Genomic DNA, 14,883 nt, shown 5'->3' with positions numbered 1-14,883 from the left:
AGATAGATATTTCTCTTTGCTCTCCTTCTTTCATTTTGCCTGCTTAAGTGAGCTATGCTAACTCGTTTCTCTGTTTTTGTTTTCAGGGCACCCTAGCACAAGCTGTGAAGAAAGGAGAATGGATTCTACTAGATGAGATTAATTTAGCTACAGCAGAGACTTTAGAATGTTTAAGTGGTTTACTTGAAGGGTTGTCTGGTTCGTTAGTTTTACTAGACAGAGGAGACACAGGTATTTGATTTGTTTTATAGCATTACATTTTGATGTTTGGGAACATGTTTGTTTACAATGCTTTTTAAGAGCCTGGGATAAAAATAATAATTTTGACCTCTAATATGGGTGAGGTTGTATTGGGATTTTTGTCTTGCAGTTCAGAATGTGAGATACCAAGTCTGTGAGTTTGGACAAGAATTTTGTGAGGAAACCGCTTGTGGAAACCCATTGGTGATGGGTATCTCTAAAGGGGAAGAAAGCTACTCATAGTTAATATCATGATAACTTTACATTGTTCCATCCAGTACAGAAGTCAATATTTTAATGCTGGTAGAGATAAGGACAAGAAGTTTGATTATTTATGTATTGTTTATGTACTTCCTGTTCATATGTACTTCCTGTTCATATCTACTTGACTATTGTGCTGGACTAGGTACCCATTTCCCCGTGATTCATCCAAATAAACTCTGTAATGCTCTCATTTTCAAAAGACCTACCTGCAGTCTCAAAGCAAGATTTTATAACCCACCAAAAAGTGGCAGTAGATTGGGGCAGGCAAGATTGAGATACATGGAGAACCCATACATGGAGAGAATAACCTTTTCTTTAGCTAAAGTATTTTATCTTGATTGCTGTAAAGATCTGGCAAGTTTTGGATCCTCAGATGATAATATTCATGTGCAAGTGGATTTTCCTCATATGATGTATTTTCAGCAGAAGGTTGAAAGAGTAAAATGTGATGCCGTCAACCTGCCAATAGTTGTCCTAGGGGAGATGTTCTTGGTTTTTTCAGCGGCAGGTTTATAGAAAACCTAACTGGAAGAGCGATTCCTTTTCTCTCCCATAATTATAATTTGAATCAGCACTGAATTCTGAATTTTAGGATAAATTTTATTTTTCTCTCAGAAGCAGAGAATTTAACTTGGCTCCAATCCACTTTCAGCCTCACAGTGTCATTGTTTCTTGAAATATTTTTATTTTTCTGTATGTTTCAGATTCAGCTTAGAGTTGACATTGCTACTTTTTCATTTATAAATTGGAAATGAAACCGACTAAATAGTTAGAGCAGGGGTGTCAAACTGCTGGCCTGCGGGCCAGATGCATCATGCTGAAACTGCGCCTACCCCAGCTCTGGCAATGTGATATTTATTTTATTTTTTATTTTAATTCCATTTATATCCCGCCCTTCTCCGAAGACTCAGGGCGGCTTACAAGCTTAGCAGTAGCCTTCATTCTATGTATATGCCTGCTTGTTAGGGCTTTCACACACACCCCAAGCGGCATTATTACAAAGTCAGCTTATTGCCCCCAACAATCTGGGTTCTCATTTTACCTACCTCGGAAGGATTGAAGGCTGAGTCAACCTTGAGCCTGCTGGGACTCGAACCTGCACTAATTGCAGGCAGCTGGTGTTACTTAAGGAGGCATTAGCCCACTGCTCCACCAAGGCTCCATGACGTCACATGATGCGGCAAGTTTGACACCCCTGAGTTAGAGACTTGAAATGTCAATGTCTGGCCACGGATCTTTGGAAATATAGTTGATGAGATCTGGAGGCTGGCATTGTTTTTATAGACTGTTGATAGATATTACGGAAATATCAACTTCAGTAATGCAGAATATGAGTCATGTATGGATAAAGCAACAAAACTTACCTATTACCAACTTTTAAGTGCACAACACCCCTGTCCAAGGTGTTGTTAATATGATTTGCTTTGTTTTCCTGAGGAAAACTGGAACTGAATTTGGATGTCTGCCTTTTTCATTTTAGAGCCATTGGTACGTGATTCCAATTTTCATTTATTTGCCTGTATGAATCCAGCTACTGATGTTGGAAAAAGAAATCTACCTCCTGGAATACGAAACAGGTAAAAACAGAATAACCAGTTCTACAAAATTAAATGATTATTCCGAAGCAGTAGGAACTGCTACTGTTTTCTTTTTATAGATTGTTCTGAAATCCATCTTTGCTCATGAAGCAAAATACAAATATTTTTGAATATCTGAAATATATCTTTATTGTATCATACTCTAACTGGACCATATTGGCAACTAATATGCAGGCAAAGAACCTTACCAGTGTGTCTCTGGAATGAGTAGATGATGCTATTGTACAAACTTTGGGAATTGTAGTTCAGTTTGTTTTGAGTCATCACATTCAGAGCAAGGCTAGAATTATATAGTGATCCCTTGGGAAACATAAAGGAAAAAACATTGTTGGGTATCTTCTGATAGGTCAGCATTACTAGTAAGCCGCATAGTAGATGGATAGCTATAGATGAGTGAATTTTATGCTTATTTGATCTTTCTGATTTAGCATGGCAAGTAGGAGAACTGAGAATTATGTCATTAGTGGTAGTCTGCCAAGTGCTTATTAAGCACTACATTCTACACTTACACTTTGATTTCCCCACTGAGTACTTAGTAGGCTGCACTTGACAATAGAATTAAATTTAAGGTTATGGAACTGTCTCTGTAGAATTCAAAATTATTTAACAGCAAAAGAGCTGCATGTTGCTTAGCGAGATTCAGTCATGAAATTCCAGTACATTGTATTCTGTATATAACCTTGGTTGGGCTGGATTGCTTACGGGGCTGCAAGGTCCTCAGCTTTTTCTCTGTAGTCCCTGTAAGTTCTCCCCCCCCCCCCCCGCTCCAATTACAACAGCCATTTTCATTAGCAAAAAATGTGTGATTTCCTGTCATTGTTCAGTGAAAAAAGAGAAGTAACGCCTTGTAAGCTTAACACAAATCCTTCAGTAAAAACTTCTGCCAAAATTGAAAGAAAACAAATCTGAATCCTTCCCTCCCAGTTCCACTCCTGTATTGCTTCGTATGGCTTTGAGCTGTAGAAACATCAAATTTAAATTTTATTGCTGTGAAAAGGCAAACACTGTGACTTTTTACAGCAGTAAAAGCTGTCCATACATCATCCTGAATAATACAGTTGAGGTGAATTGTTTTTAATCCAACTTTGGATTCTTTGTTGAAGATAGTTTGGGAACTTTTTTCTTGACAAAAACTAATACACGTGTAAGTCAATGACTCTCATTTAAAAAAAAAACATATAGTGGTATTCAGGGCTTCTCAAATGTTGGGTTGACTTGTTAAGATAACTGTAATCTGTGAATGATTCTTCCTTTCTTGCCAATGCCTTGTTTTGCATGTCCTCACACACACTGGTGCAACCACTCCAATCTTCACTGCGTCACCCTTGCACACTCTCCTTGACCCTAGCCATGCTTCTCTCAAACCTACACTCACTCTACCCATACCTTGTCACGTGTCCCTTGCACCATTGGAATCTCCTCATACCTTTCTTCAACCAGTAGTTTCCTGCATGTGGCCTGCTTGTAACTTCCCTGGGGCTTACAACTTTCTGCCAACTTCCTGACTGACGATTGTTGGAAGCTGGCAGAAACTTGCCTCAGCTAACGCTATGGAATTCAGTTAATAATGGCAATCAGGACTTCAGGGATTGCCATCGCTAAGCAATGGAAATTTTTGTCTCAATTGCCATTGTAAGTTAAGTACTATTTGTATGTATATATGGAGTTGTGTTGCAGTGGTTTTGATTATTTCTCTATTTTGCACAGGATTGTTTCTGATGAAAGTCATGTTGTACAGTGTTAGGCACTTTTAACTGCCATTGAATCTGAGATAATATACAAGCAGATTATGAGATCCAGGCAGGGGCCCTACCTGAATGCTCATGCTATGTTTAGGAGCCCTGGTGGTGCAGTAGTTAGAATGGAGTATCGCAAGCTAACTCTGCCCACAGTCTGGAGTTCGATCCTGATGGGCTCAAGGTTGACTCAGCCTTCCATCCTTTCGAGTTTAATAAAATGAGGATCCAGATTGTTGGGGGCAATATGCTGCCATTTGAAAACCACTCAGAGAGTGCTATAAAGCAGTATGGAGCAGAATATAAGTCTAAATGCTATTGCTATTGCTGTGTTCCTCTGTAATAGGTTTTATGCTATGATTGGCAGATTGGTGTTTAGTCTTCAGTTTTAGATTAGTATGACTTGGCATGAAGGTATCTTGAACTTTTAAATGTATTGCCACCTTACAGGTTTACTGAAATCTACATAGAAGAATTACAGAATGAAGAAGATTTACATATTCTTATAATGGATTATCTAAAAGGGCTAAATGTGAGCAAAAATGTAGTTCATGGGATCATCAAGTAAGTCCAATGCTGTATGTTTGATTACTGTTTGTATCTATTACAGCAATTGTAACAATTCAGAAACCTTGTATTGTAATTTGTGGCTCTGTTTTTGTTCAGGACTATTGTATTAAGGTTTTGGGGTTGGTTAAGGGTTAAGGTTATTTTACCTTGGATGCTTTTTTGTGTTTTATGTTATTTCTGTGAGTCTAAAATTTAATGAAGATGTTGAGGTCAAACCCAGAGAAACTGAGTTATTTCTTTCTTTCTTTACATTTGTAGCTTCTATCTGACAGTGAGAAAAGAGTGTGAATCAAAATTGATGGATGGGACAGGCCGTAAGCCTCATTATAGCCTTCGCACCTTGTGTAGAGCTTTGAAGTTTGCATCATCTAATCCATGCAACAATATCCAGCGCTCGCTTTATGAGGTAATTATCCTCACTTTGTTCCTGAACTTTGAGAATTGTACTCAGAAAATAATATGTTTTCATCTTAATACTTAAAATTTTACGAGCATCCCCCTCCTGCACCTGGCAATAATGCATTTTAATATTTTGCTTCTTGTAGGGCTTTTGCTTGGGTTTTCTTACTCAGCTTGATAGAAGCTCTTACCCAATTGTTCAACACCTCATATGTCAGCATATTTTGTTTGGAAACACAAAAGGTCTAAAGCAGGCAAGTATTCAAATAATTAGAATTAATTTTTTGCTGTTGAAATGAAGGATATCTTCTCATTATTCAATGCTCTGAGCTCTGAAAGCCCATTTTGAGTTTTCAGAACAAACCCCCATTGTTTCAAGGGTTTTGTCACAGCTCAAGATAAAATGAGCCATTTTGTTTATATTGTTTCAAGTGTTCTATTTCAGAAACTGAAACAAGCTCATTATATTCTTACTTTTCAACCTTCAGCCACAAATTTAGACAAGATTCAATCCCTACTGGGGGTTACGCTCCATCCAAACTATGGAAAAATTGGCCAAAGAGATTATTTTTAAATGTATGTATCTAATGCAAAGAAAAAGCAGGATGTGGATAATATTTGCTGCTATAGTTAGAGTGTAGATATCATTCATAAGAGACTAGCACCGCAAAAACATTTACACTACTGGGATGAAACATGATGCTGTAAGAATTTTTGAATATCTGTTTTAATTCCAAAGGGAGACATTTTGTTCTGAGATAAGAATGCAGTGTTTTATGCTTTGTACATAGCCTTACTGTACAGCTTTGATCTTGTAATCATACTGGTTAAATCTTGCTTTATTCTATTTACTTGGATTTTCTTGTAAACTTGCCTTTCCGTTACATAGGCCATTGAAGAATGGATATGAATTGAGTTTATTATTAGTATTATATCTATGTGGCTAGAATAAAACTCATCTAGTTCTCATAAGGGAGAAATGTAACATTATGATGTTTTAAGAGGTTCTATCGATAGCTTAAATTTAGTTATATTTTTATAACACCATTTTAGTCCTTACCAGAGCCTAAAGGAGGCAAAATGATAAAAGTAGAAGGCTACTGGATTTCAGCTGGTGATAACGAACCAACTATTGAGGAGACTTACATTCTCACACCTTCAGTCAAACTTAACCTCAAAGATATTGTCCGAGTTGTATCAGCTGGGTATGTTGGATTTAATTCTTTTTTCTGTTCTGCGAAAATAGTTTCATTTAATTTGATACATAAAAGTAGTGCTGACTTTTGTTTAATGCAACACGCTTCTCGATATCCACTTAGAACTTGCTGATAGCAATAACATTAAATCTCATTGTTTGAAAGCTACTTTAAGCAACATATGTAGTAAGACTGTAAAAAAAGTTAAATGTAGACGAATTTTTCTATAAAGTTCTTGGCCACTGTAACACCTTATCTCTAACTTTATGATCTGCTAATTCTTCAAGGACATACCCTGTTCTGATTCAGGGAGATACTTCCATTGGTAAAACCAGCCTAATCCGTTGGTTGGCTGCTGCAAGTGGAAACCACTGTGTTCGAATTAATAATCACGAGCATACTGACATTCAGGAGTATATAGGCTGTTATACATCAGATATATCTGGAAAGCTGATATTTAAGGAAGGTAGGAGGATTGTGGTTACTATGCAAATTTCTTGGCCATTCTTTTCTTTTCCAGCAAGGGTTACATTGAATGTTATTTCAAAGATTGCAAAACTATTAGCATTTGTACTATTATTACTTGTACCACTATTGTACCCTACACGATCATGGAAGTTGTTTTTGCTTTAGCATTACTTTTAGAGCATGGATGGTAACTCATGTTTAGTGAGAACTGTTCTGTTCTATGAGAACAGAAAATAACATTCTGCTGGCAGGTAGGCTTGCAAATTGAGTATTAGATTGGGAGGAAGCATGAGCTAAGGAGGAAAATGAGAACATGAAATACTGAAGAATTTTGCAGATACGCATTTCAAATATCCATTTCAAAAGTAATTCAGTAAAATTACCCCTTTGGGTTGAATCTTCAAGTGGTGCAGCAGAAGTTAGAATCCAGAGAGTGGCAATAAAATGACAAGTGAGTTCAAAGAGCATAAGCAGTTCTTGCATTTCTACTTAAAAATAAGCCACTATAAATTCAGGGGATGCTACTTTTAGGTCCATGGGTTACTGTTTTTTTTTGTCGTTATTAGAAAATCATTTGAGTTCAGTTAAAGTTACTCTCATGAGGCTGTGGAGTGGTTTAGTTAATACTAATGCATTGTTGAAGTGGGTTGTTCTGTTTGTATAGGGTAACTGATAATTTGGATTTATATGCAAACCAACTGCAAGAGGAAGTGGACTTATTCTTTGTGATCCTAGAAGACAGGGCTCAGAATCAGGAAAATAAAATTTATAAGCAAATAGTTTTAGGCTACACTATATAATTAATAATTTCTTAATTATAAACTGTCCCTAGTAGAGTAATGAGTTCTCTTGTACTGGAGAGCTTAAAACAGGATAAATAGTCATCTGTCATAGGGTTGATGGACTGATTATTATCAGGTTTATATGCTGCTATAGGCAAGTCTGAGTGGATGACAGGTCTCCAAGAGTAATAAGATAAAAAAAAACTGCGAAACACAACAATGCACAATATTAACTACTCAGCCTACCTTAACACTTAGATCCATTCACTCTTCAGGAAGGAGAAAAACAACCCTTCAAACTTTAAAGTGTACTGAAAGAACCAGCTTGCAATGTGGAGGTGAAGTGTTGCAGGGGATACTCTAGCACGGTGTTTCTCAATCTAAGCAACTTTTTAAGATGGATGGACTTCCGGCGCCCAGGATTTCCCAGCCAGCATCACTGAATGGGGAATTTTGAGAGTTGAAGTTCACCTCTCATAAAGTTGCTGAGATTAAGAAAGACTGCTCTAGTGGATATTGCACTGGATAGGGTGTCAAAAGTGTCAAAAGAAAAGATTTTTCCCCCCAATGCTTCTCATTGGAGAATAGAAAATAAAATACACACACACATACCGTATATACTTGAGTATAAGCCGAATTTTTCAGCCCACTTTTTGGGCTGAAAAATTCCACTTCGGCTTATACTCCAGTCAACAAAAAAACTTACCGAGGACTTGCGCGCGGCCGAGGCTTTGGTGCTTCCGGGATCGCGCGCACCTCTCCCAAGCCACCGCCGTCCGGAGACCTGCCGAAGTTTGGGGGTGCGCGCGCACCTCCCCAAACCTCCCCAAACGTCGGCAGGTCTCCGGACCTCCGCGCCCTGCCTGCCTGCTTCTTTCCGCAGCGGAAAGAAGCAGGCAGGCAGGGCGCGGAGGTCCAGAGACCTGCCGACGTTTGGGGAGGTTTGGGGAGGTGCGCGCGCACCTCCCCAAACTTCGGCAGGTCTCCGGACGGCGGCGGCTTGGGAGAGGTGCGCGCGATCCTGGAAGCACCGAAGCCTCGGCCGCGCGCAAGTCCTCGGTAAGCTCCGGGCGGTCACTTGCTTCGCGTCTCCTGAGGGAAGGGAGGGCGACTGGAGCGGGCGTGTTTCCTCGCCTGCTGGGCGCCGCGATTTGCCCGGGGAACGCGCGGGCCCCGAATGGCAGCGTGGAGCGAGGAAGCGGACAGCCAGGGCTTCCCCGAGAGCCGCGGCCACACAGGGTATTCCTGTGTATTCAGGCTTGCAAAATGGCGGATCGAGCCTCTGCTGGCGGCAGAGGCTTGCAGAGCGCGGATCCAGCCTCCGCCGGCGGCAGAGGCTTGCAGAACGGCGGATCGGCTTATACTCGAGTCAATAACTTTTTCCAGTTTTTGGGGGTGAAATTGGGGGTCTCGGCTTATACTCGAGTCAGCTTATACTCAAGTATATACGGTATACTGTTTGTTAATTGCTTTAAAGGTGTCCTCATTGATGCAATGCGGAAGGGATACTGGATTATCTTAGATGAACTGAACTTGGCGCCTACCGATGTTTTAGAGGCACTGAACAGATTGTTAGATGACAACAGAGAGCTGTTCATTACGGAGACTCAAGAAACAATCAAAGCTCACCCACGATTCATGCTGTTTGCAACCCAGAATCCTCCAGGACTCTATGGAGGCAGGAAGGTTTGTCGACTGTGCTAAGATCATTATTTCTTCGTGCTTCTCTCCTTACTATGATACACTGCATATAAATACATTTCACTGATTAATCACTGAAATCACTACCAGTGTGGAAAATACAGACAGAAAAACTGAAAGTGATTTTTCTCCCCCCCCCCCTCCCAATTAAGCGTGATGGACAAGAGAATGATCTTGATCTGAGAGAACTGCCAGATCTATATAAGTATTTGTAATATAGGTCTGTATTTCTGGACATCTCCCTTCCATGTTTATTGGCAGTTTGCTAATACACATACTTTAATGTGTATTGTATTGTTCTTTCGCTATAACGTAAAAGAAACATGTTTGTAAGATGTGCATTGTCTCAACTTCCATAGAAAGGATATTTCAAAATGAATTTGTAGTCTTTGGGAGAAAAAACAGATTGATCTTCTTTGAATAAATGTTGATGGATATAAGGGATAAACGTACTTACTTACTTACTTACTTATTTATTTTATTTTTAGTGACAGGAGTTCCAGAGGCACCGTTTCAATTAACATCTTTTTACAGGTTTTGTCTAGAGCCTTCAGAAATAGATTTGTGGAGCTGCATTTTGATGAGTTACCCAGTACAGAATTGGAAAACATTTTGCACAAAAGATGCCAGCTTCCACCTTCTTACTGTAGCAAATTGATCAAAGTCATGCTGGAACTACAGGTACTGCTAATTATTGTGCTGTTTTTCTTAAGGGGAAGCAAGCAAAGTAGGCCGAATTGAATTTCAAGTATTATCTTTTCCAAGTATGAACTTGTCTGACGGACAGCTATGTAAATGTGGGAAATCAGTTAATTTGGTTACGTAGAGAAAAGGTGCTCTTCTCACTACCCCTCACGTTTCACATTTGTGGCTAGGCCCAGTCTGAGGGGGATTTATTTTCTTGTCTTTTTCACTGTTCACTGACACCTCAGTTTATATTTGATTTTGGGCTCAGCCACTGAATGAAACAACTGATTGCACTATTATCTAGATCACATGATCTCTGCCTTTCCTGAGCAGTAGGAGATAGAGTATCTCCCTCTTGTGAGCCTCTAGGACAGTGGCCCCCAACTTTTTGGGCACCAGGGACCACTTCCATGGAGGAAGGTTTTTCCGTGGACCGGAGGGGGCGTGGTTTTGTATACGGCCTGCATCCCATGGATGGGGCTTCACTTGTTTGCATGGCCCAGTTGCTGGCATAGTGGGGATTGGGGACCCCTGCTCTAGGACATCCCGTTAAAAAGAACCTTTGTCAGAGACTCCAAAATCCCATTTGAGCACCTGTTTCTCACAGATCTCATACAGGCCATCTGCATCTTGCTTGGGAATTTCTTGTCTGTAATGAAAATTCCAGTGAATAGCTGCTAAGATATATTGAGCCACTAGACCAATCTGGGGAATGTGGTGGGAAGGATAATATACCTCAAGGCATATGAAGAAATCATCACGGGCACATAATATAATATTGGATAGTGAGCTCTTGCTTTGCTGTTTCCTTTAGTCTTATCGCAGAGGTTCATCAGTGTTTGCAGGCAAGCATGGCTTCATTACTCTCCGTGACCTGTTTCGCTGGGCAGAAAGGTACCGATTAGCAGAACAGACAGTGAAGGACTATGACTGGCTTCAGCATTTAGCAAATGATGGTGAGACTTCCCCCCTCTTTTCAGTTTACACACACTGTCTGTCATCTGGTAACCCAAATATCAAATGCCACTTCTATTTCTTTGTTTGTTTGTTTATTAACATGTTTATCCCACTTTTTTATTTTATAAATAACTTAGGGCAGTGAAAATGCATAATACTCTTTCCTCCTCCTGTTTTCCCCACAATAACAGTCCTGTGAGATGGCTTGGGTTGAGAAAGAGTGGCTGGCCCAAAATCACCCAACTGGCTTTCATGGCCAAGGCAGGACTAGAACTCAAGTCTCCTGATTTCTGGGCTAGCACCTTTAACCACTACTACAAACAGCCTCTTTTTTTTTAAAAAAAAGTAATCATTATCCTTGCTTCTTTATTCTTAGGATTTATGCTTTTAGCTGGAAGAGTCAGAAAGCAAGAAGAGGTGGATATTATTCAAGCAGTCATCGAAAAATATTTTAAAAGAAAATTGGATCCCCAATATCTCTTCTCAGAAGAAAGTGTGAAAAAACAACTAGGTCAGCTTGCAAAATTGATTTTTGATTATTCAATAATTTACAAGCCAAACCAATAACATTCTATATCGGAACATATTAGAATATTAGAACATATAGTAGTGTATATGTATGTATGTATGTATGTATGTATGTATGTATGTATGTTCCGATATAGAATGTTATTGGTTTGTTCATATATATATATATATATATATATATATATATATATATATATATATATATATATACACACACACACACATACATACATATATATACACTACTATATGTTCTAATATTCTAATATGTTCCGATATAGAATGTTATTGGTTTGTTCAATATATATATATATATATATATATATATATATATATATATATATATATATATATATATATATATATATATTTGAACAAACCAATAACATTCTATATCGGAACATATTAGAATATTAGAACATATAGTAGTGTATATATATGTATGTATGTATGTGTGTATATATATATATATATATATATATATATATATATATATATATATATATATATATATATATATATTGAACAAGCCGGCCTGGTCTGATGGGTTTGGGGTTTTAACATTGATTTTAACTAATGTACTGCATTGGGCACAATTATTTAATGTTTTTTAACTTTTCTATTTTGTATTTTTGATATTTATTGCCCTGTACACCGCCCTGAGTCCTTCGGGAGAAGGGCGGTATAAAAATCAAATAAATCAAATCAAATCAAATATATTTGGAAGCCAAAAACAATCAAAGCTATGAGAAAAGCACCAGGCAATTTCTATAGGCTAATGTTGCAGATAGCAATTTTGCCCTTCCTTTGGTGCATTTAATAATTGGTGACTGAAAAGAAAAGCAGTGATCTTGTCATAAGAGAAATTGAGCTTTGAAATAACTGGGACTACAAATTTTAATTTCCATTGTAACTGCAGGGCACATTTTAATATAGCTTTCTTAAGTGGGAATTAATACAGGTAGTACATTTGTTTAGTGAATCACTGCAGTTGTTAAATTAGTGACAACGTTGTTAAGTGAATCTGACTTCCCCTTTGCCTTTGCTTGTCAGAAGGTCACAAAAAACTGATCATATGACTCTAGGACACTGCAACCATCATAAATATGAACCAGTTATCAAGCATCTGAATGTAAATCACTTGACTGTGGGGAAGCTGAACTGGTCCTAAATGTGAAAAATGGTCACAAGTCACTTTTCAGTGCCATTGTAACTTCAAATGGTCACTGAACGAATTGTTGTAAGTCAAGGACTATCTGCATTTTATTTTCAGATTCAGAATTTATTAAAATAATTTAATGCTTAGCTGATGTTCCTTCGCTTCTCGTTTCTTGCTTTTTGCCTCTGCTTATCTCTCTAAATCTCCTTTGCATCAGCAAAATCACCTGCTGGGCTGTCTAGAATGGATGAGGAATTCAGCCACATTGTATGGACTCAGGGAATGAGGAGACTTGCAGTCTTGGCAGGCCGAGCTTTGGAGTTTGGTGAACCCGTACTACTGGTTGGAGATACAGGGTAAACTAATCTCTTCTTTGTTAACTTCCGTTTTGAACCGAGCCGCAGAGCATAAGGCCACATGTGGGAAACCTAAGGCTCCCTGGTTGTCAGTGGCTCTTGGTTTATTTTATTTCTATTTTTATTGGCTTTTAAAGCACTTCAGCCACAAATGTCAAAAAATGACAGCATGGCTTTTTTGTTTTTTGAAGATGGAAGAACATGAAACATTAGAAAAGCTTGTGAAATAAGATTTAAGGATAGTGGTAAAAAAAAGAGGAATTCTTCTAAGAACCTGCAGCTCAAAACCTGATGGGCCTTCTCCCACTGCACTGTTGCCCTGCTCTTCCTTATGACATGGCGCTATTCACTTTGACGTTCAACCTCTGCTGTCAATGGCTACTAACCCTCATATCGACCACTAAGATGACAATAAGCTTAATGCAGTTGACTTTACCAACTTTACAGGTGTGGCAAAACAACTATTTGTCAGATCTTTGCAGCTATAGCAAATCAGAAGTTGTATTCTGTGAATTGCCACTTGCACATGGAGACATCAGACTTCCTGGGAGGACTGCGGCCAGTTAGACAGCGATCAAAGGACAAGGTCAGTTGGCTATAAGATGCTGAGTACCTCTAAGGACTTGAAACGCTCCAATGTTCGCGCTAAATCTCCTTACTTTCCCCCCCCCCCCCTAATAGGATGAAGTTGACAGCTCTAGGCTATTTGAATGGCATGATGGAGCCCTTGTTCTAGCAATGAGAGAGGATGGCTTTTTTCTCATGGATGAGATTTCGTTAGCAGACGATTCTGTTCTGGAAAGACTTAATAGGTATGGCACCTGAAAACAGGACATTTCAGTCTTGCTTTTCTTGATGTGTTTACCACTAATGCAGATTAAATGCTGTACTCTCACATTCCAGCAGCTTCTGATTGTTAGTGTTAGGCATATGGTGTTAGCCTACAATGTTGGGTTGAAAATATATTAACCATGATGTTATGTCTTTAAGATGTTAATTGGCCAATGGGTGTGTAAGTGTTCTCATGGCCATAAGAGGGAGCTAGTAACGTAGCTTCTTTCTCTCTCTGAATTCACTGCTCTCTACTGTTACTGTTTTTGCTCTGTTACCTGAACTGTGTATTGACCTCTGGACCGGTAAGAAGACTTTGTATTTTGGATTGCTACCTGGACTGTTTATTTTTGACTGTGCATTTTTGTTCTTACACCACCTTAAAGTAAACTACTTTTTGCTTTTACAACTCAGTGTACTCTTGTGGTTACTGTGTGGCTCTTACTGCTCTCAGTACCCTTCCTTGTCTGTGCAACTCTTTGGTAGCACAAGGAGACCTCTGCACAACAAATTCCTTAACAGTTAGGATTATCAGATCTTGCTTATTTACTGGAATTGTCCAGCTTCTCTTTAGTTTGGGGTTTGTTTTGTTTTTATTAGCAAGCGTATAAGGATTTATAGTTACTTGGAAAAATCAAAGGCTGGTTAATTTTAACAGGTTAATTTTAAGGTACCACAGAGTTCTCCACTGTGTATGGTACACTACAGTAATATAGCCACGTCTCTGGGTTTTTTCTTCTAGCGTTCTGGAAACTGAAAAGACACTGGTGTTAGCAGAGAAGGCTAGTGAGGACAACGAAATAGAGCTGCTAACCGCAGGAAAGAAATTTCGCCTTTTAGCTACAATGAATCCTGGGGGTGACTTTGGGAAGAAAGAGGTAATGAAGACCAGTTTAGTTCTGTGTTATGAATCCCATCGTGCTAATTGCAGCTGTGACGTTAACAGTTGAAAGAATTGGTTATGCTTTATTGCATGTGTGATGCTGATACGGTTGACAGAACCAACAATTAAATATATTAATCCCTGCAGTTAATCCTTCTCTTTTTTAAAAAAAACAACAACCATAAAATAAGCTAACAAACTATAGCTGTAACATGCTGACAGTAACTTCAGCTACGTTTTCTTGCCTACAGCTATCACCTGCCCTGCGTAATAGGTTTACTGAAATATGGTGTCCGCAAAGTAATAGCCGTGAGGATTTAATTCAGATCGTTAAGCACAATCTTTATCCAGGGCTCTGTCTATCCACAAAAAATGAAGGTAATAAATCTCACTGAAAAATGCTTTATCCCCAATCTTAAGACAGCTTGTTTTCAACAAGCAGTTCCTTGCATTTTTGCTAAGCCATATTTTGACAGTATTTTATAGGTTTTTAAACTTTTCAGCCTTTTATCTTTGTCCTTCCATATT

General features: G+C 38.7%; 1 protein-coding gene across 1 annotated transcript in view; it reads left to right on the top strand.

Annotated features, from left to right (window-relative positions):
* The window catches only part of MDN1 (midasin AAA ATPase 1), a 126,133-nt gene that overhangs the window by 19,316 nt on the left and 91,934 nt on the right, over positions 1–14,883 (top strand). Inside the window, exons 18-33 of the mRNA XM_081331608.1 lie at positions 87–231; positions 1,985–2,081; positions 4,289–4,402; positions 4,667–4,814; positions 4,954–5,061; positions 5,861–6,012; positions 6,291–6,469; positions 8,731–8,939; positions 9,489–9,635; positions 10,456–10,597; positions 10,975–11,109; positions 12,503–12,641; positions 13,089–13,227; positions 13,323–13,453; positions 14,215–14,350; positions 14,607–14,733. Coding sequence (XP_081187734.1) covers positions 87–231; positions 1,985–2,081; positions 4,289–4,402; positions 4,667–4,814; positions 4,954–5,061; positions 5,861–6,012; positions 6,291–6,469; positions 8,731–8,939; positions 9,489–9,635; positions 10,456–10,597; positions 10,975–11,109; positions 12,503–12,641; positions 13,089–13,227; positions 13,323–13,453; positions 14,215–14,350; positions 14,607–14,733 — 2,248 coding nt within the window. The remainder of the gene's footprint in view (positions 1–86; positions 232–1,984; positions 2,082–4,288; positions 4,403–4,666; positions 4,815–4,953; positions 5,062–5,860; positions 6,013–6,290; positions 6,470–8,730; positions 8,940–9,488; positions 9,636–10,455; positions 10,598–10,974; positions 11,110–12,502; positions 12,642–13,088; positions 13,228–13,322; positions 13,454–14,214; positions 14,351–14,606; positions 14,734–14,883) is intronic.

This window comes from Vipera berus, assembly GCF_964194415.1.
Source record: "Vipera berus genome assembly, chromosome: 1".
NCBI lineage: Eukaryota > Metazoa > Chordata > Lepidosauria > Squamata > Viperidae > Vipera > Vipera berus.
This window is presented reverse-complemented; position numbering and strand designations above follow the sequence as displayed.